Source organism: Rhinatrema bivittatum, chromosome 2 (genome assembly GCF_901001135.1).
Source record: "Rhinatrema bivittatum chromosome 2, aRhiBiv1.1, whole genome shotgun sequence".
Taxonomy (NCBI): Eukaryota; Metazoa; Chordata; class Amphibia; order Gymnophiona; family Rhinatrematidae; genus Rhinatrema; species Rhinatrema bivittatum.
In genome coordinates this window covers 765,035,581-765,057,696 of record NC_042616.1, presented here as the reverse complement: position 1 = coordinate 765,057,696, position 22,116 = coordinate 765,035,581, and the positions used below count along the sequence as shown (strand labels likewise).

Below are 22,116 nucleotides of genomic sequence, written 5' to 3'. Positions count from 1 at the left end.
GATGGATGCCTTCACTCCATGGCCCATGTTGGACAGATTGATTCGAAAAATCGAACGCCACAGAGGAATGTTGTTCTTGATTGCTCTGGATTGGCCTAGGACACTGGTATGTGCAGATGTGAGGCAGCTCCTGGTGGACTTGCCCCTTCGACTTCCAGTGCACAGGAACCTGTTGTGATAGGGACCAGTTCTTCATGAAGATCCGACTCAATTTTGTCTTCCAGTTTGGCCCTTGAAATGGCTCACTTGCTGAAACATGGATACTCGACGGCAGTAATTTCCAATTTGCTAAGAGCTAGAAAGTTATCCACGTTCTTGGCCTAAGTGCGGGTTTGGCGAGTGTTTGAGGCCTGGTGTGAAGATCGAGGTGCTCTTCCTTGTTCGGCCAAAATCCCGTTCATTTTGGAATTTTTACAGGATGGCTTGAATAAATGCTTGGGCCTCAATTGCTTAAATGTACAAGTAGCAGCTTTCACCTATTTCAGGGGTCAGGTGAATGGAGGTTCCTTGTTGACTCATCCTGATGTGGCCCATTTCCTGAAAAGAGTGAAACATCCTTGACCTTTTTTTGCGGTTTCTGGTGCCCTTATGGAGTCTTAATTTGGTGTTGGATTTCTTGGCAGGCCCTATGTTTAGTCCACTACGTACCCTGTCCTTGCGGTTACTGACCTTGAAAATGTTTTTTTCTTGTGGCAATTTTTGTACATAGGCTTTCTGAACTGCAAGCCTTGTCTTACCGGGAGCCATTCCTCTGGGTGATTCCAAGGGCAATACAGCTATGTACTGTTCCTTTTTTTTTTTTTTTTAACTGAAGGTGGTCACTGACTTTCACATGAATCAGTCCACCTCCCTGCTATCTCTGGACAGGGAGAGAGATGTAAAGGTGTATAGTCTGTTGCGATCCTTAGGTGTCAAGAGACATATTGTTGGGTATCTGGAAGTCATTAAGCCTTTACGGAAGCCTGTTCATCCTTCATAGTGGTACTAGGCAGGGAGAGTCAGTCTCGTGGGCTACTATAGCTCGCTTGATTAAGGAGGTAATCACGGCTGCATACGTTGATGTAGGGAAGCAGTTACCTATTCAGTTCAAGGCTCATTCTACTAGGGCTCAGGCAGTGTCAAGGGTGGAAGTGAAATGGTCTCCCGTCGACATTTGCTGAATTGCGACGTGGTCTTCATTACACACTTTTTGCAGCTTTATTGTCTGGATGTGCAAGCCCGGGACGACACAGCCTTTGCACATGTGGTTTTGATTGTACTGTGGGCAGTCTCCTGCTCTGTTTGGGAGTAGCTTGGTTACATACCATTTTTTCTGGGTTCATCTGACTGGCACTAAGAAATGAGAAATTACTACTTACCTAACAACTTCCTTTTCTTTAGGACAGTTAGATGAATCCAGCTTCCCTCTTTGGCTGCTGAATGATTGTAGTTTGGTCCTCCTGCAAGGCACGTGTTACAGGGATTTCTGCTAAGTGTTAGTCCAGTCCCTAGACTAGTGTTAATACATTCTTGTCTGAACTCAGTGTTACCTGTTGGCTAAATATTGAAACGTTTATCTGTTTTTAATCAAGTTTTGTAGTCTTTCCACAGTTGCTTTTGAAGAGAATACTGGCAGGCTGATATACTAAGACGTCAGTTTGCTCAGTCTCCATCTGCTGGTAGAAGTGCATAACCTACTTGTTCTGGATTCATCTGACTGTCCTAAAGAAAAAGAAATGATCAGGTAAGTAGTAATTTCTCATTTAGAAAATGACAACCTGCCCAACTTTGGTGTGTAATTTAAGCAATGGTATTGGAGGCTTTTTTCTCAAAAAAATGCCTTTGCTGAATGTTAGATGTCCTGAGGCACTGCTGTGCATATCTTGCTTAACCTGTTTACTGCCAATGCTATTTGCACCTCTGTGGCTAAAGGAGTATTGTGGTTTTTACAACAAAACGATCTTTCAAAATCTCAATCTTAACCTTTGTTTAAGTGCACATAGGCAAATCATATTTCTTAAATGTAAGCATGCCCAGGGCTTTCCATTGATGCCTTGTCATGTTTACCCGTACTCTCTCTCCAACTGGAGAAAAATTGTGGAACCCACAACATGTTTCAGTATTAATACACTAGTTTAGGAGGAAAATGGTAAATAATTGCAGCTCATCCTTGAAACCATCGTTTTGTCTAGTTTCAGCAAATAGAACTGAAGAGGTCCTGTGATGACCTGAGTGAGGAGACTTTTTTTGTGGGGCTTCTGCCAATTTACAACAAATATCCTTTTATCTCATTCTCTCAGTCAGCTGTTTGCTTTTTAAACATCATGGCTAAAAATCTGGGCTAAACATCTGTACTAGTTATATGGACAGATCACATCTCTAAACCAAAATCAAAAATTGGGGCAAAGAAAATGTCCAATTATAATCATCTCTGTAGATGCAGATAAGACATTCAACTGATTGTCTTAGTCACCACACTTAATTTTGGACTTCTGAAAACTTCTTGGCCAGAATTTGGGGCATGTACTAAGTAATACATTTAAGACAAATAGGAGAACATTTTTTTTACTCAATGCATAACTGAACTCTGGAAATCGTTGCCAAGGGATGTGGTAGAAGCTGTTTGTGTAGTTAGATTTAAGAAAAGTTTGGACAAATTCCTGGAAGAGAAGACCATAAAGTATTACGGTGGATTTGGGAGAATCTACTGCTTACTCCTGGAGTATGTAGCATGGAATCTATTGACCTTTTGGGATCCTGCCAGGTACCTGTGACCTGGATTGGCTACTGTTGGAACAGGATACTGGGCTTGATGGTCAAAGAAACAGAGAAATGACAGCAGAAAAGGACCACATGGTCCATCCATTCTGCCCAGAAAGCTTAAGGTAGTAACTGCCACTCTGTTCAGGTTATTCCCATATTTCTCTTAAGGGTAGTAACTGTCACTTTGTGCAGTTATCCCCAAACCTTATGATACCCATAAAAATTTCAGTCAGCAACATTTTTTGCTGGGTGATGAGCTTTCTTGAAAATTCAGACAGTGTTGCTTGACGTGCTTTACTTATGGACTTGGCTGTAGAAGTAGTCCTGTTCATTTTCCCTTATGTCTGCATATCAGTACCCCAGACCATAGAAGTCTGGACCATCTTGGTTGTTGTCTGAATCTAATTCCCGTTTTCCCCCTGCCGTTGAAGAGGGGAGCAATGTTTCAGTTGCATTTAAAGCATCAAGGCTTATTGGTTTAGGGTAGTAATCCCATGCTTTCTGCAAAGGGTATTAACTGCCACACCAGCAAGTTACCCCCTTGCACGCTTTCTTCGTTTCCTTTAGGACTTGGCCATAAAAGCAGTCCTGTGCTTTTTCTCTTATGTCTGTTTAGCAGTATCCCAGACCATAGAAGTTGGGGCCCTCGGTTGTTGTCTGAATCAGTTTCCTCTTTTCCCCCTGCCGTCTAAGCGGGGAGCAATGTTGCAGTTACATTAAAAGCATCAAGGCTTATTGGTTAAGGGTAGTAATCTCCATGCCTTCTGCTAAGGGTAGTAACCACTGCACCAGCAAGTTAACACCTGCATGCTTTTCTCATTTCTGTTCTCTAGTCTTTAGAGATTCAGTGCTTATCCCATGCCCCTTTACTGTTTTCGTCTTCACCACATCCTTCAGAAGGGCATTCCTGGCATCCACCACTCTTTCTGTGAAGAAATATTTCCTGACATTGTTTCTGAGTCGTCGTCCCCCCTAGAGTTTCATTTCATTACTCTTGGTTCTATTGTTTTCTTTCCAATTGAAAAGGTTTGGCGATTGTGCATCATTAAAACCTTTCAGATATCTGAATGTCTGTATCATATAGCCCCTATACCTCCTCTCTTCCAGAGTATACCTATTCAGATCCTTCAGCCTTTCCTCACAGGTCTTCCAAATCAGTCCCCACACCATTTTGGTCGCTCTTCTCTGGACCGCCTCCATTCTGTCTCTATTCTTCTTGTGATTCGGACTCCAGTACTAAACACACTACTCCAGGTGAGGCCTCACCAAGGACCTGTACAAGGCATTATCACCTCCTTTTTCTTACTGGTTATTCTTCTCTCTATGCAGCCCAGCATTCTTCTGGCTTTAGCTATTGCCTTGTCACATTGTTTCGCCATCTTCAAATAACCAGACACTTTTACCCCAAGATCCCTCTCTTGATCCACATGATGGGGGTGAAAGTGCACATCACTTTCACTCCCCCATCACATACAGCTCTTTTGGATTACTGCACCCCAAATGCATGACTTTGCACTTCTTGGCATTGAATCCCAGCTGCCAACTCTTTGACCCCTCTTCCAGCTTTCTTATATCACTTTTCATTCTCTCTCTTCCTTCAGGCGTGTCCACTCTGTTGCAGGTCTTAGTATCATCCACAAATAAACAAAATAGGTCCTTTTGGTCTAACCCCGTGTGGCAAATCTTATGTTCTAAGCCTCATGTTCACTGTGTCTATTTGTAGGCACCAGACTGGGCTGCCCTGTACCCTAAATACTCTTTGACATAGTCATGACATCCCTTGCTCATGCTGTGAAAATTTCATTTCAGATCTCTGGTTTTAACTTCTATGACTCCAAAATTTCTCTTTACACAGGTATCCTGCTCTATTTCTTGTGAATATCCAAAAATTAACTGTTCTTTCAGTCCTAAACAAATATAGCCAATATTGAGGCAATAAAGTTGACCACTGTAAGTCAGAGATATTTAAAAACTGTGTCACAAAGGTGGAGAACAAAGAAAAGCAAAATAACCAATAACTCCTCCAACAATCAATCAATTTTGTTATCTGCCTTAATAACAATTATAATAGGCACTCCCTGCACTTTATATTTTATTTTGGCAATTAAAACTGATGCACTTATCTGACTTCGGCATTGTCTTCAAACAAATCACAGCGTAATTTCCAGATGTTATACCCCGACACGGGCCAGAGTTTCACAAGAGGATCTGCATCAGGGTCAGTGGATACTACTCATATAATGCTATGTAAGGCTTCGCACATACCTTATTGAGCTGCTCAATGTCTGTGTATCTCTTGAAAATGAACAGTTTCCTTGCTGGCTTTGTCACCAAAGTCAGAAAAGTGCATCAGTTTTAATTGCCAAAGTAAAACATAAACATCTGGACAAGCACTTGTATCATATTTTTTTTATTTAGAAGGCAAATTGAAGGCTTAAGTGCCAGGAGGTGCCTATCATGATAGTCGTCATTAAGGCAGATGACAAAATTGATAAAATCAGTGGTTCCCAACCCTGTCCTGGGGACCTACCAGCTAGTCGGGTTTTCAGGATATCCACAATGAATATGCATGAGAGAAAATTTGCATGCACTGCCTCCAAAACATGCAGATTTTCTCTCGTGCATATTCATTGTGGATATCCTGAAAACTCGACTGGCTGGGGGGTCCTCAGGATAGGGTTGGGAACCACTGGATTAAATGATTGTTGGAGGAATTATTGGTCAGAGTTACTTAACTCCAGATTAGTGTTTTCACCAAGGCATGACCGGTTTTAAAGATGCCTGCAAACCATTTCTGTATCTCAGAATCTGTGTCTCATCGGCGAAGTGATTTTCAAATTGTCCATATCAGATCAAAGTCCGCAGGTGCCTTATACTAGAGGACTTTGGCCCAAGTTTTAAAGCAAAAGCTATGAGCATGCTTTTGTTTTGAAACTGCACCTATGCCTGCTTTTAGCATGGGTACTCTTTTTTTTCATGGAAAACAGCGCATACAGATTTGAAAATGCAATCTATGGGTGTTATTTTCCTCCCTGACCTAAACATGCTGCTGCTTCATTCAGGCAGGCCAGTTCACACTCAAGCCAGCAGATGAAGATGGATATCACAGACTCGCTGATGTCACTCTCATATAACCCTGCATAGACATCAGTCTGCCAGTATTCTCCATCTCCAGCAGATGGTGGACATGCATACTTACCTGTGGATGTAGGCCTGCCAGTTAAAGGACAGGTGGACGGATGGACCTACTGAGATGATAGGGTCACTCTCCCTCAGTTGAGCATCCAGTGGTGTTAGAGGAGAGCAGCATCAAATTTGGGGATAGTTGGGAGGTGAAAGCTGGTTGTCTTCTCCCTCTACAGTCAGTGCCTGTGATTCCAGCTGAGGTAAGAAAGCCTTGGGTTCAGCCATCCTCTTTCCTTTGCCTCTTCCCGCTGTCTGTCTCCTGTCTCCTTCCCCGCTTTGGCCTCTGGAACATCAGGTAAATGGGGTGAGAGTTTATCAATTTCAGCCAGCCGAGAAAGTTTCTTCAGAAAAAAAAAAAGGCTGACGTTTCCGCAGGGGAGACAAAAATTGCCAGCATAGCACATGATTCAGCTGGCACAGGAGAGAGATTTAGATGGGGCAGCAGTTTTGAAGTGGCGCTCAGAGTGAGCAGTGTTATCGAGACGAGAAACGCGGCAAAACACAAGGCAGGCACCATTTTAAAAGTAGCAGGCTGATCGCAGACTGCCGATCCAAGATGGCACCGGGCGGTCAGCATGGGAAGAGACTCCCGATCTGTGTTGCCTGCCACATAAGAGCGGTGAGCCCGAAGTTCTCCCTTAGCTTATGCCAAAGGTACATAGAGGCTCAGGGAGAGATGCCTGAGAGCGATTTTTACCCCGTGGGGGGTTCCCAGTCAAGCATTGCTGACCTGGTAGAGGCTACATCGAAGGAAGAAGGAAAATCAGCTCATCCTCCCCAGGTGGAAGAGGAGCTCGCACCTCTGCAGCTACTACCCATTCCTCCTCTTCCGACAGGGGTGGGTTCTGAGATTGCTTCCCCGCCCCTCCCCCCACCCCCCTCCTTGCCAGGCATGGATCTTTCGGCTCTGTCATGGCTGGAAATTTTTAAGGGTCTTCATTCCTTTTGCAAGGGGCAGGAGGGGTCGTGGTCAGATTCTCGGGATCAGCCCCACCCAAAGTCTCCCTCTCCAAGGAGTGAAAAGCGCTCTGCCCCTCTCTCTTCTTCTCCCAAGCGATCTAAGCAGCTTAAGGGACAGAGGAAGGACTGAGTGGAAGAGGAGGAAGACAGGGGTCTCTTGAAGGACTCATGGGAGGACTCTGGCTCTTCTACTGAGGATGCCAGAGAAGTGACTTTGGAGGATGATAAAATTCCCCCAGATGTGGAGTCACATAGGACTATGCTGTGGCTCTTTCATTGGGATGAGTTGTCCAGCCTGGTCTCTTTGCAGAAGAAGTGGTATCCTATTATGGTCAGCTTGCAGAAGGCATCCTGTTTCTTCCTTCTTCACGAAGCAGTGCAAGATCTGACTGATTTGGAATGGAGTACTCCAGAGGCTAATTTTAAAGGCAGTCGATCCCTGGCAGCTATGTACCCTATGGGACCCTAAAGTGAGGGAACAATTTTGTTTTCTGAAGGTAGATGCCCTGGTCTGTACAGTGACCAATAGAACCACCATTCCGGTGAAAGGTGGAGTGGCCCTGAAGGATGTCCAGGATCGGAAGATTGAGGCTATCCTGAAACAGTTCTATGAAGCTATGGCCATGAATCTCCAAATCTCTGCTCACTGCTACATGCTACTCACTGCTACTGCTACTCCCACCCCCTTTTAATACCTTGTTCGCATGTTTTAATCGTTCAATGTAAAGCGCCATGCCTGGCGCCAGTTTATTACAATGTGAACCGATATGATATCCTGGATGAATGTCGGTATATAAAAATTTTAAATAAATAAATACATGGTAGCACAGGCAAATTTGCAGTTGACCCAGGTTGCTGAGGAGGTTTTGGGAGATGGTGGTCCTAATTTGGAACCAGAGCCACCTTCCTGGCTGATGCAGGTTATCATTTAGCACGCACAACTGCTCAGAGGGTAGCTTTGGCAATAGCAGCTCGGTGCCTGCTTTGGCTGCAGAACTGGTCAGCTGATACCATTTCTAAGTCAAATCTCACAAACTTACCCTTCAAGGGTAATTTTTGTTCGGAGATGCAAAATACCTCACTCATCATATTTCTTTCCAAATCATTTTGAAAAGCATGGGTCCCAGTACCAGATCCCTGAGACATTTCATTGCCCACTCCCCTCCACTGAGAAAATTGTCCATTTAATCCTATTCTGTTTCCTGTCTTTTAGCCAGTTTGTAAACCACGAAAGGACATCTCCACCTATCCCATGACTTTTTACTTTTCCTAGAAGCCTTTCATGAGGAACTTTGTCAAACACCTTCTGAAACTCCAAATACACTACATCTACCGGTTCACCTTTTACTACATTTTTATTAACTCCTTCAAAAAAGTGAAGCAGATTTGTGAGGCAAGACTTGCCTTGGGTAAAGCCATGCTGACTTTGTTCCATTAAACCATGTCTTTCTATATGTTCTATGATTTTGATGTTTAGAACACTTTCCACTATTTTTCCTGGCACTGAAGTCAGGCTAACTGGTCTGTAGTTTCCGGGATCGCCCCTGGAGCCCTTTTTAAATATTGGGGATACATTTGCTACCCTCCAGTCTTCAGGTACAATGGATGATTTTAATGATAGGTTACAAATTTTTACAAATAGTTCTGAAATTTCATTTTTTAATTCCTTCAGAACCCTGGGGTGTATACCATCCGGTTCAGGTGATTTATTACTCTTCAGTTTGTCAATCAGGCCTACCACATCAGTCGATTGAAGGCTCATGCGATTTGATTGGACTTTTGGACTTTGCAGACTGGTTGTCCAGGAAAGTGGTGAAAATGATGTCGGACAACATCACAGCGGTTGCCTACATATACATCATCAAGGGGAATTTGGAGTCAACAGGTCTCTCTGGAAATGGACATTCTACTGCCATGGGCGGAGCAGCATCTTCAGGCACTGTCTGCTTCGTATATCGCAGGAGTGGAAAATGTTCAGGCGGATTATCTCAGCTGTCATGCCTTGCACTTGGGAGAATGGGAGCTAGTACACAAGGCCATTCAACTCATTGTTGCTTGGTATGGGCAGCCTTTCTTGGATCTGGTGGCAAGCTGTGCAAATGCGAAGGTGCATCAGTTTTACAGTTGCAAAAGGGATGCTCAGGCTCGATGTGCCCATGCAAATGTGACCACAGGATGAGTTGCTTTGTGTGTTTACCCCATAGCCCATGGTCCGCAGATTGCTGCAGAATATAGCTTGGCATCCAGGCTTAGTGCTGATGGTGGCCCCGAAGGCCACGGTACACAGATCTTCAGCGTCTGTTGGTAGACAGACTGTTGAAGTTACCAATGCACAAGAATCTGCTGCAATAGGGTCCACGAAAATCCAGATCAATTTTGTCTTATGGTTTGGCCCTTGAGAGGGCTCAATTTGTGAAATGTGATTATTCTTTAGCAATGGTGAGCACCTTATTGTGAGCTCGTAAATTTTCTACCTCTTTGGCCTACATTCAGGTCTTGTGAATTTTTGAGCATTGGTGCTAGGATCGGTCCTGTCTCCCTTCGAAAGCCTCTATTCCCTTAATCTTGGTCTGGTTAAGAGGTTGGCTCTGAATACGCTGAAGGTGCAGGTGGCAGCTTTGCCTTATTATCGGGGTTGTATTCAGAGGCGACCTCTTTCTTCTCATCCAGATGTTAAGAAGTCAGGTACCCCTTTTGAGACCTTAATTTGGTGCTGTCCCTTTTGGCAGGCCCCACCTTTTGTCTGCTTTGACAGCTTTGTTTATGCTTTCTTACCATGAAGTCTGTGTTCCAAGCCTCCATATGAGTGATGAGGCAGATTTCGGAGCTGTAGGCTTGTTCTTGTCAAGAGCCATTCTTGGTCATTATCCCGGATAAGGTGCAGATTAGGACTGTGCTTTCCTTCTTGCCGAAGGTGGTTTCAGATTTTCATTTGAACTAGTCCATTTTGTTAGTCTTTGGGTAGGAGTGTGGATGTGCAAGAATTTCAGGCCTTGTGTTCATTGGATGTGCAGCGGCATCTGGTGTGCGATCTTTAAGGTTACCAAAGAATGCAAGACTGATCAGCTTTTCCTCCTTAATGGTGGTGTTAAGAACGGGGAAGCAGCTTCTCATGTTACGGTGGCTCATTGAATTAAGGATGTGGTGACAGCGGCCTATGTAGATGCAGGAAAGCCTTTGCCCAAGCAAGTTAATGTGCATTCTACCAGAGTGCAGGCGGTATCTTGGGCATCATTGTGGCTGATCTCTCCAGCAGAGATCCGTAGCGCGGCGATATGGTTGTCTTTGCATGCCTTTGTCAGGCATAATCATCTAGATCTTGGGTTGAGTGAAGATTCATCTTTTGCAAAGGCAGTGCTGATGAGAGCATAGGCAGCCTCCCCCCCTTCCAGGGAGTAGCTTTGGTCTATCCCACTTGTGTGGACTGGCCCACCTGAATGAAGAGGAAGGTGAAATTACTTCTTACCTGATAATTTCCTTTTTCTTTATTGATCATTCACAAAAAAGTTAAAATAAAAGAACACCTTAATGAACGAACAATCATGTGACCCTGTATACAAATAAGTATCGATAAGTTAAACATAGATCAGTTGCAGGCTGTGCACTCCTATGGCATGAATGCTGATACAATTGTTGTCAATACTTGACCATCATGGCACCGTTGCTTTCAAGCAGACCTAAGTATGTTACAACAATAATAACACAGAAAACATTTAAACAAGAAACATGCTTTACCTTAACAATGACAACACTGGAAAGTACAAAAAATGAGTAGCCAGTGCGTTATCCAGAAAGTGCTTGCAATAGATCAGAGAACAAATTGCAAAAGCAAAACAAAAGGGTATAGTGTCAATTGCCCCGACAAGGTCCTTGTTTCGCCAAAAGCAACTTCCTCAGGGGGGGGGAGTCCCTGGTATAAAGAATACCCAATGATCTGTCAAAACAAAGTGTAGGAAATATGAAAAATATGTATAATTATTGCTGCTACTTAACAGAAATCGTGTACCCAAAAAAGCCATATATGAAAAAAGCCATATGTAAAAAAACATAAAGGATCACATGTTATAAACCATTATATGTATTGTATAGCCCAAAGAGCTAAAAAAAATATATACTAGATATATTTCAAAACAAAATTACATTATCTTTGGTAGGCTTCTCATCTAACAGGGAGAGAAACCAAGAGTATATATGGGTTAAACACCAATTGAGTTATTAAATATAGACAAACTGAAAAAGATAAAATATTTAGGCGGTAAATTTCTGTTAGTACTAGAAAAGACACTTGTAATAAAAAAAAACTGACTCCAAAAAAAAAAAGGGGGGGATATATTGTCTTTCATTCATGTTGGCGTTTGTTTAAAACAAAGCGTAAGAATGAAAAACATGGATATACACACACACACTCACAGCATAACCTTGTCCACAGTTGACTTTTTTGTAGAAATATTGGCAGGCTGGTCTGTGCAAGGTTATATGAGAGTGATATCAATGAGTCAGTGATCTCCAGCTGCTGGTTGAAGTGCATACCCACTAGTGTGGACTGGCCTGCCTGTCCTAGAGGAAAGGAAATTATCAGGTAAGAAGTAATTTCACCTTCTGGGGACACCTCATTACATGTGTTATGGAACAACATGTTTATTTTATTTTATTTATTTATTTGATTTTATCGGTTTACATAATATCTAGTGAGATAGTGTGAGGGTAGGTCGTCTTCAGATGGCCCATTAATGTCAGTAAAATGCTTTCTACCTGCCTAAATCACTTTGAAAGTTATCTCCCCTACCTCACTCACCTTAAAGACCTATATATATAAATTTTGCTCCCGCTGTATTTAAATTTTAAAAAATAGTTTTGAGAATTGGTCATATCTTCCTGTTTCATGGGCAGGTAGAATAAACCTCCAAAATGATAGCTCTTCCTCATTTTATATACTTCTTTCAGCATGTTCCCGCCAGCATTCCTCCAACCTCTTTCTGATGATCTGAGTTACGTGTCCCTTTTCATATGGCATGTGTTGATTCCTCATATTAAAATAAGCACACATTACTTGCACGAAGGTTATGGTGGCATGGAATTACCAAACCTGAAATGTTACTATTGGGCTTGCAGATTAGTTGGAGAGGGTGACTGGGATCTGATCCTGTCCAGCTTTGGATCACTCTTTAAGAAGTTGAGACTCCTGGATTGAGTCTTGACTGCTTTCTTCAACCTTTCTCCAGTTATATTATATCAGGCATATTAATAGAAAGAAGTCCCACTGTCCCCCGCACATTTAAAACTTGGATGCCTGTTAAAACATTTCTGCAGAAGACAGAATATTTGTTAATAATGCCCATCTCCCCCCATCTTTCAAAACCCCATACAATCCATGGCTACATTCTCCCCAGACTCAGGCCTATGGTAAAATCTTGATTTTAAATACAGTATCTAGGAAAAATGTGGCAGGGTGTAGGTCCTTTAAATCCTTTCCTGAAAAATGCCTGTAGTACCTAAATGTGACTCCCCTTGAGATACAATGAAAAGGCATGAGCTAAAAACAGTAAAAAGTGAATTTTAAAAGCCCGGCGCCCGCCACAACTTGGATATGTGCACAAGTCGGGCTGGTGCCCGCGGGGAGGATTTTAAAAGCCACCCGGATACGCACATACTTGCCCGCTACACGCACAAATGAAAAGTTAGAAAAGGGGCGGGGCAGGGCAGGTGTGGGCATTCCTGGGTTTTAACTTGAAATTAACAGGTGTGCATCAGGGTCCCCTGCCACATAACTTTACTTCTATGGATGATGTGCAAGTTGTAAAACCAAAAATTGTAGACACATCAGCAGGGTTTTAAATGTTGAATCTAACAGGGGAGAAGGGAGACTATTAAACTAGTGGGGTTTTGGAAATCCTATCCCTTACCTGGGTGAGCTGGGAATGACACGTGAAAACTGGTAATGGCATTGGCGCGTCTTTTAAAATCCCCTCTCTTATGCAGTAGACGCAGCATTTGCATGCATAGGCGAGTCTGCTTAAAATTGCGCACACATACATACATCTGTATGTTATAAAATGGCTGCATTTCTGAGCGCGGGCTGATGCACGCATGCACATGTGCACCCGTGTGCCAGTTTATAAGTTGTCATCTAAATAAATAAATTATAAAAGAATTCCAGCACCCGAGATGCACTCGTTATCTATACCTCCAGATATGCTAGGCTTGTGAAAATGGGGCTGTACCTCGAGCATCCTGATAAAATTAATTCTGTTGTATCTCCCTCATCTCCTAATGTTAAAATTATTTCTTTACTCTGTGTCAACACAAGGTTTAAAGGAAAAATAAAAAATGCACATTTATGCTTTTGGAGACTTAGGAGCTTTTGAGGCATCTAAGCTCTTAAGTAAATGGAATTCTGACATCATGTATGGTAGAATTACAGATTTATACAAGACTTTTGGTTCTTACTAGAATCTGAGATCTCTAGAACCCTGCACGCTTCCCTTAAGTCTGCCTCAGCTTCATGTTTCCTTGCCTTCACTGTGTGTTTTAGTCATCCCCCCACCCCACAACTCCCCCATCATGGTGAGACTCCCTTCAAGTGGACCTGTTTTCCCACCTATCCCTCTTCTGAGTTATCCAAAAGCTTGTCCTTCCTGCTTATCCTTTTCAGCTGGTGCTGCCTTGTCCCAGTGCTCAGAGTCAGTTTGGAATAATTGTTGATTTGCTCCTGACTCTTTGGGCAGATGGCCAGGAGAATTATAAAGCTGCAGTTGAAGCTCTTGTTCATAATAGGGGTCACCAGAGCGTCCCTGCATAGTCCGAGATGCATTGCACATTATCAGGCCATGCAGTATCAGGCTTTTATGATGTGAAGCAGTAGGCAGTGAAGAGTTTTAATATCCAAAAAGAATAAAAAAGAAAAGCATTTTTGCTAATTAATCCTATTAGGGCATTGACATTCAGCAAATATCTGACCCAGAGACCATTAGTGCTATTAAACAAAAATAAATCTCATTTTTTAATTTAAAAAAAAATAACCCTAGGGTTGCTTGGGGCACAAACATTTCCGGGCTCTGTTGTCTAAAGCACTTAACCAGAGTCAGCAAGATTCCCTTGTGAGCATCTGACAATGCCCCCACGTGCTGTCGACCACACTCTTCAACATGAATGACTTAACTACAGAAGCAACAAACTCCAGGAAGGTCTTTCTTGTTCCTTTCCTAGGTCTGTGAATAATTTGTTACTGGTGCATGGTATTTCTCACAAGCTATTCTTTTTTTTTTTCTGATTATTTTTAACCTTGTAGGTTGTTGAAGCACACGTGCCTAATTTCATTTATGATGAATTCAGAACGATTCTGTGATGGGGAGAGGAAGGTGTGCTCCCTGCATCTCCTTGGAAGCGACTTTAAAAAAAAACAAAACAAAAAACAAACAACTTTACTTTCCAGCTGCAGCATTTGTGCTGAGAAACCAATGAACTCATGTGGAGGACAGCGAACTTCACAAGCCCCCAGTCTCTGTAAAGCTGTATGGTTCAAGGCCTGGTTTTATAAACGATGCAGTTTCTATAACGTAGTAGCTGTACATGTTCCGTGTTACACAATGAGAAAAAATACACACCGCATGTATTATCTGTAATTGCTTATGTACATATGCATTTAGTTATGTTTAATGATGGGTTAGGAAAGTTTGATTTTTCTGTCACAATAAAACTGCAGTTTTCAGAGCAGAAAGTTTGATCGTGACCTGTTGTAGTGCTCTAGGATAAGTTTGTTTTCATGGAAAAGCTACTGTATCTCATGTTCAAGTATAAACTCCCCACAGCTAATTTAGCACAGCATTGAAGAAACAAGCTTAGAGCCCATTCAATCAGTTACCGTTTTCCTGTTAAGACCATGTTCGTTCCCCGGTGGGGCATGTTTGTACGTTTCTCCAAGGACAAGTAGGATGGCAGTCCTCAAACATGGATGATATCTTCAGATGGAGCCCAGCACAGAAAACCTATTTCAAAGTTTATAAAACTTTGACCGAGCCTCTCTGAACGTGCCCAGCATGCATTATACCATGCATCCATGCGGGATCCCCCCCAGTCTCTTTTTTATCTGCACGGAGCCTAGTAGGTTGTGGCATTGAGTTTCTCTGAACTTCTTTCAAGTATTATTTTCTCATTTTTGCGTGTCTTTTCTTAACTTTCTCTTGCGGAGTCCTCCTGGTTTTCCCCCTTAGCTTCTAAAGCCAAGTTTCTCAGCATTTAAGGTAAGTTTTTATTTTGCAGTGGTGCCTCTGGTGCCCGCTGGCCATCATAGGCCGCTGCCATCAAGTTTCATTTTGCATCCCTTTTGTTTCAGATTGGCATGTCCACATGCATGTTTAAGCCATGCCCTCACTGCTCGAGGACTATGTCAATCATGGACCCTCATGATAAATGTATCCTCTGCTTGGGGGCATCGCACAATGTCCAGGTTTGCAGCTAGTGCACCCAGACGACACCAAAAGGACATAAGATCCAGCTCGATAAGATGGATTGACTCTTTAGGTCAGAGAAGGCTGGCCCATCGGCATCAGAAGCATCAGCAAAGAGGAACCATGGAGCTGCACCGATGGACACCAAGCTTTCGACATTGGCAGGATCATCAAGTCCGTCGGGGTCTATGACTGCCAGAGATACCAGAGACAAGCCATCATCTACCTTCCCTAAGTAGTAGACATCGGGTTTGTTGTCTCTGGCCTCACACTGGGAAAGGACTGAGTTGAGCACTGAGGGAAGCGGAGGAAGCACCAGCACGGGTATGCACCAGCTTCAGCTACAAATGCCTCTGAAGCGTCTTCTTTTTGAGGAGCGCCAAGCCTCTATTGATACCCAGGTTTTGATTCTATCTCCACCAGCTCCAATGCCTGCCATCAATTCTCCTCTTGGTTCTAAAGTGGATGTGGCTGCTACTCCTGGATCTCTGTCAGTCTTGGCATTGGTGCTCTTTGAGTAGCAGCTGCAGAGGTGCATACAGTTGGCCATGGAGCAAGCAGTGCAGAGCCCCTCAGCATCTCAGCACTAATGGGACTGGCACAGTCTATTCTCAAGCTGTTGTTGGAATTCCTGCATGCACTCATTGGAGTATTACTGACGTAGCCTGTACAAGTTTCTGATGGGGCTCTTGTTCCCCAGGAGCTTCCTCTGAAGAGGAAGCTCCTGGGGAACCAGAGCCACACCGGACCGTTGAGTCTGTACCCATACCGCTGGCTGGTAACCGAGTGCCTCGGGACTGTCCCTGCTTTCAGGCAATTAGGACAAGGGTGCATATGATCCCTTGGGGGGGGGGGGGGGGGGAAATGATGTCTCTGACATGTCTGATGGTCTCCCCTCAAACCAGTCTTCTTTTGCCGACAGGACTTCTCTGAAAAACCTCTCCTTCGCAAGATTTGTCAGGGTGATGGCGAAGATCACCCCATTGCAGTTACAGACTTAGGAGACTACCTGACACAGGATGCTGGATCCTCCTAAGGAAATTGTGGCAGTCCCAGTGCATGAGATCCTTCTGGAGTTACTGATGAAGATATGGGAACACCCCTTCTCAGTTCCTTCTGTAAAAAGGAAGGTGAATACGTTGTATCTCGTCCAGAAGGCTCTTTGACTCAACAAGCTTCAGTTACCACACCAGTCTATGGTGGTCGAATCAACTCTCAAGAAGCCCAAGTGCACTTGAACCCATTCCTCAAAATCTCTGGGGAAGCATCAGAGGGGCCATGGATACTCTTGGGAGGAAAGTTTTTCAAGGTGCCATGCTTATTGCACACATAGCAGCCTACCAACTCTATATGAGCCATGCGGGACATCTGGAAGCAGGTGCAGAAGGTGGCAGAGCAATTGCCTCAACAGCAGCAGGACACTCTCCAATCGCTGGTACATAAAGGCCTGGAGTGTGGAAAACATGGGTCCAGTTGACCTACGATGTTTTCAAGACTCACCTGGCTGAGGGCATCCAATCTCTCAGACAATGCCATGAACAAGAGAGAATCTCTTTGGAGATAATGTAAAGGATGCAGTGACACAGATGCAGGAGCATTGTGCAATACTTCAGCAACTCTCCACAGGCATGCATGACCCATCCTCCCCTGCTAGGAGATCTTTGAGGTCTGGTCAGGGGAAGTCTTTCTTCCACCTGAGGAGATACTATCCTCTGCCTCCTTGACCCCGTCAACAGCAGCAGGCCTCTCGCAGCAGAGGGCCCCAAAGCCTCAACCAGCGACCCAGTCAACTCTTGGGGTTTTGACTGGATCAGAGGAAGCATAACTGAGTCCGCTGTACCAGGGGCAGTGAGACTGCAGTTCTATGTAATCTCAGACCAGTGGGTTCTGCTCATCATGTGTAGAGGGTACAAATTAAATGTTTTGAGCACCCTATCAAATTGCCCCTGAGCCCCTATTGGGGGGGCCAGTAGTACATCAGAAAGTACTAATCATGAAGCCCTCCTCCCTCTTAATGGCCAGAGTGGTTGAGCCCATTCTACCAGTGCAAAGAGGGTGAGGATTCTACTCCCAGTACTTCCCTATTCCAAAGAAAACAGGACTCCATCCCATCCTAGACCTAAAGGCCCTGAACAAGTTTCTCAAACAGAAAACATTCAGGATGGCTTCCCTGGGCACCATGATCCCTTTGAGAAAAAGGAAACTGGCTATGCTCTCTCAATCTGAAGGATGCGTAAACTTACATTGAGGTCTTCCAGGATCACAAAAAATATCTCAGATTTATGGTGGGGAAAATAGCACTTCCAGTTCCGCATCTTGCCATTTGGACTGGTGTCAGCCCCATGTGGCTTTATGAAGTGCCTTCACACAAGTACTAGAGCACACACTGCACTCAGCAATATTAGTACAAACACCACAAGTGCAGCAAAGTTTCTTGATGGTCTTAGTGGTAAATTTATTAAATCATTAAATGTACGGCAACTCCACTGTATTATAATCAAAACTTTAAAGGGTCCCCTGACATGGACCCTGTATTTCGCCAGACAGGCTGCATCGGGAGGAACAAAACTTTTAATGACACCAATCTGTAAATATAGAACAAAATGTATAAATAGACTAAACAATAGGGCAAGCCGAGATAAACTAAAGCATAATGAATTTAAACATCAAAATTCACATACCGGTGTTCTAAGCTGTATCACTGCACAGGGAGCGCACATAAGTTACAGCAAAGCACGGTTTTAAATGCTGACTCCTTTTTGGCGTGAAAAAGCAGCACCAATCAGGAGTGTGAGCATACCAACCAATCAGGACTAAGCACATAGGATCAAGTGAACATACTCCATTCCAACTCAATATTCAGACCCTTAGGAACGACAGTATCGAGAATGTAAATCTATTTCTGTTATTTCCTTGTCAATATGTCAGAGTAATTTCCACCCCGCAAGGGAGGCATGATTTTATCGAGTACAAAAAATTTCAAGTCCGATATGGAGTGAGACAACTGAGCCCAGATTACATGTGGAAAATAAGGAATTCATAACCCGCTGGAATCAGATTTTTAATGAGTGCTCTTTTGACCTTTTGTTGCTTATTATTGAGACAATGAAGCATATGACTACTACCCTTCAGGACGAACTTACAGTACAGTTTGAGGCTATTAAGCAGGCCTATCCAGTACCGAGCGGTAGGAAGAGCTGCGTTAGTGCCTACGGCACCCGCGGTTACCGCCTGCACAGTGCAGCTCACCTACCGCTCGATCCTGAACTCTAATTACATGCAAATGTAAGCCGCGGCTAATAAGTGCCCATGAAGCGTTAGGCCCGCGCAACCCATTTTACTGGATAGAGCGCCTATACAGTATCCTGGGTGCGCGGGCCTAAGGCTTCACGCCACGCTGGTATCTGTCATTTCAAATGTCATTTGAAATGACAGATACCAGGAAGCGAAAAAACCAAAAGCAAAAAGTAAGTCGCTTCGCCGCTTCACTCTTCCCTCCTCCCGGAGCAAGGCTGCTTTTCGCGCCCTGCTCCGGGAGGAGGGAAGAGTGAAGCGGCGAAGCGACTTACTTCTTGCTTTTGGTTTTTTTGCTTCGCCGCTGTCAGTGTGCCCCCTCCTCTCGGAGCAGGGCGCGAAAAGCAGCCTTGCTCCGGGAAGAGAGGGCACACTGACAGCGGCGAAGCAACGGCGATGACAGCGGCGAAGCAAAAAAAAACCAAAAGCAATTTTGGTTTTTTTTTTTCAAAAGCGACAATTTTTTTTTTTCTTCCAAAAGCGACTTACTTTTGGGATCTGTCAAGATCCCAAAAGTAAGTCACGTCTTCAGCAGCCAATTGCACGCTTTCCCCGTGCAGGCGGCCATCTTCGTCGGGAGGAGCTACGATCGCATGTGTTCCTGATGATGGCTTCAGAAAGGTAAGTTGGCAGGCGTCCAAAAGCGACTTACTTTTGGGATCTTGACAGATCCCAAAAGTAAGTCGCTTTTGGAAAAAAAAAAAAATTGTCACTTTTGAAAAAAAAAAACCAAAATTGCTTTTGGGTTTTTTTTTGCTTCGCCGCTGTCATCTCCGTTGCTTCGCCGCTGTCTTCGCCGCTGTCAGTGTGCCCTCTCTTCCCGGAGCAAGGCTGCTTTTCGCGCCCTGCTCCGAGAGGAGGGGGCACACTGACAGCGGCGAAGCAAAAAAAAAACGAAAAGTCGCTTTGCTGTTGCAGTCTCCGTGGCAGCCCGGACATCGGAGGGGGGCTGCAACGTTTTTTTCGCTTTTTTTTTTTTGGCTTCGGGAGCAGGGGAGAGGACTGGGGCTGCCACGGAGACCGGCACCCATGATCGCGGCCGGGGCAGGTGAGCGGTGGCTGGGGGAAAGCTTTCCACCTACCCTTACCCATGCCTCTACCGCCTGGGTCAGGGTAGGCGGTAAGTTTGCAGGTTAAACGCGCGACAAAACGGCGCGGAAAGATAGCGATAGTCGGGGCGCGGGTTACGGGATGCTAGGGAATAGCTAATTTGCTCGTTTGCATGCAATATCAAGCTAATTCGCTCGTTTGCATGCAATATACATGCCGCGGGCGGAAGGGGTTGCCCGGGGAATTTAGGACGCGGTAGGAGTAGGTTAAAGGGGATTCGGGATCGCAGGAAGGGCTAACGAGGCCGAAAACGAAGTAAAAAGCGGCTTAGGAGCAGGGTAAACGCGGCTGCACTTTACAGGATAGGCCTGAAGAGTTGTTAACCTGTGGAACAATTTGACCAACAACTGCTTGAGTTCAAAGGTAACTTAGAAAAATTCAAAAGTGACTTAAAAGCCACCAAGTTTAAGAAGTTTCAACGTGACGAGTTTGATTATAAAAAAGGTTATGTATATTCATGGATGTCAACAAATCAGACCCAGAAGAAATCTGTTACGTTTGCTCAGTTGTCCTCGGACGACTCTTCAGGGGAAGAAATGGGCTCCAATGCGAATTGAGAAGAGCGGATGGCACCAATGACATCAAGCAATGTTGGTTTACCTGCTGCATCAGCCTCTTCATCACCTTTTGCCTTTTTTTTTTTAGACCAAGCACTGCCATATCGAAACACTCGCAATACTCGGGCTTGAGGACAAGTTCTACATCCACAGTCGCAACAATCCACACGAGTTACACACCAGCATCAAGACCTGTGGCAGTGAACTGTACTAAATCTAATGCTGTATTTAATTTGTCATATCGTTCTTTATCTAATATTGACATAAAAGTATTAGAAAAGGGACTTTCCTTTGTCCCCACAATGACATTTAATGATTTTCACATGCAAGTTCATCTATATCGCTTCTTTAGGATGCTAAAAATTAAAACCTTCTTTTTTGACAATCCGCTTTCTCAAGATATGTCATTGGTTTATCCGAAATCAAAATGGGTTCCTCCGGCCCCAATAGACCCATCTGTAATTGTGTTTGAGAGATTAGTCCGCCCTGAAGTTGAGAACTTAAAATCTAGTCAGGGATATGTTTTCTACAATCTATCCAAGGAAGAAAGGTGTGCTATAAGATCCGTGTCGGATGACCCTGATATCATAATAAAACGAGCAGATAAGGGTGGTGGAATATTATTATGGATAGATCTAATTATGAGAAGGAAGTTGAATGACAATTAAGTGATTTGTCATTTTACTGTCCACTTCTCCACGATCCTGCAAACACTTTGAAAGATAGTATTAAAGCTTTGGTATTAGAGGCAACTGATCGCAAGTTTATTACAACTCGTGAGGCACAATTCCTAATGGTAGAATTTCCAATCGTCCCAGTATTTTATATTCTGCCCAAGATACACAAATCCTTACAAGATCCACCAGGCCGGCCGATTATATCAGGGATCGGTTCAGTATTAGAACCCCTGTCCAAATTTGTGGATATATTTCTGAGATTTTTTGTGCCATTAAGTAAATCCTATGTCAGGGACTCTTCCCATCTGATTTCCGTTCTGAATTACCTTGTTTTTCCATCAGAATCTTTTTTTCTTAGTTACGCTTGACATAGTGTCATTGTATACAAATATTCCCCAAGTGAAGCATTGATGACAATTGAACAAATATTGAATCTATGCACGGGCCATGTTTGTGTGCCTACTTCTTTTTTACTTGACTTGGCATGTATAGCCCTGTCTCAGAATTATTTTACGTTTAACTTAGACTTTTTTCAACAAATCAAGGGTACAGCAATGGGCGCAACGATGGCCTTAGCCTGGCTTGCTTGTATGTAGCAGACTTTGAGGGGAAATTCATTTACACTTCAGACTGGTCAACTTTTATACACCTTTGGCTAAGATATATTGATGACGTGCTTCTTATCTGGCTTGGCACCAATATACAATTCTTTCTGTTCCTAGACTGGCTTAACAACTGTAATGCAAATCTACAGTTTAATTTCTATATACATCCCAATCAGGTTCCATTCCTTGACATTTTAATCACCCTGGATAACAATGAGGTATCTATCTCTATTTATCGCAAAGACATCAACCGAAATACCCTCCTGATTTTTGACAGTTTCCATCCCTATCATCTCAAGAAGAACATTCCGATGGGCCAATTCATAAGACTACGTCGACTAGGCTCCACTAAGGCCGAATTTATACAGCACGCTAAGCAGATGATGTCGAGGTTCAGTGAGAAGGGGGTACTGTTTTAAGGTGTTAAAGAAATCTTTTAAATGTATACTCTATGTAAATAGGGATCTGTTATTTTTGCCACAAAACCGCACTTCAGACATCTGTTAACTGCATTTTGCCATTTTCTACCCTTAGTGGG

The 22,116-nt window shown here is 43.7% G+C and overlaps 1 protein-coding gene across 1 annotated transcript in view; it reads left to right on the top strand.

The window, feature by feature from the left end:
- WASHC5 (WASH complex subunit 5) overlaps window positions 1-14,601 on the top strand; it is a 205,789-nt gene extending 191,188 nt beyond the window's left edge. Inside the window, 1 exon segment of the mRNA XM_029592012.1 lies at window positions 14,177-14,601. Coding sequence (XP_029447872.1) covers window positions 14,177-14,233 — 57 coding nt within the window. The 3' untranslated portion in view covers window positions 14,234-14,601.
- Window positions 14,602-22,116: the final 7,515 nt, after the last annotated feature.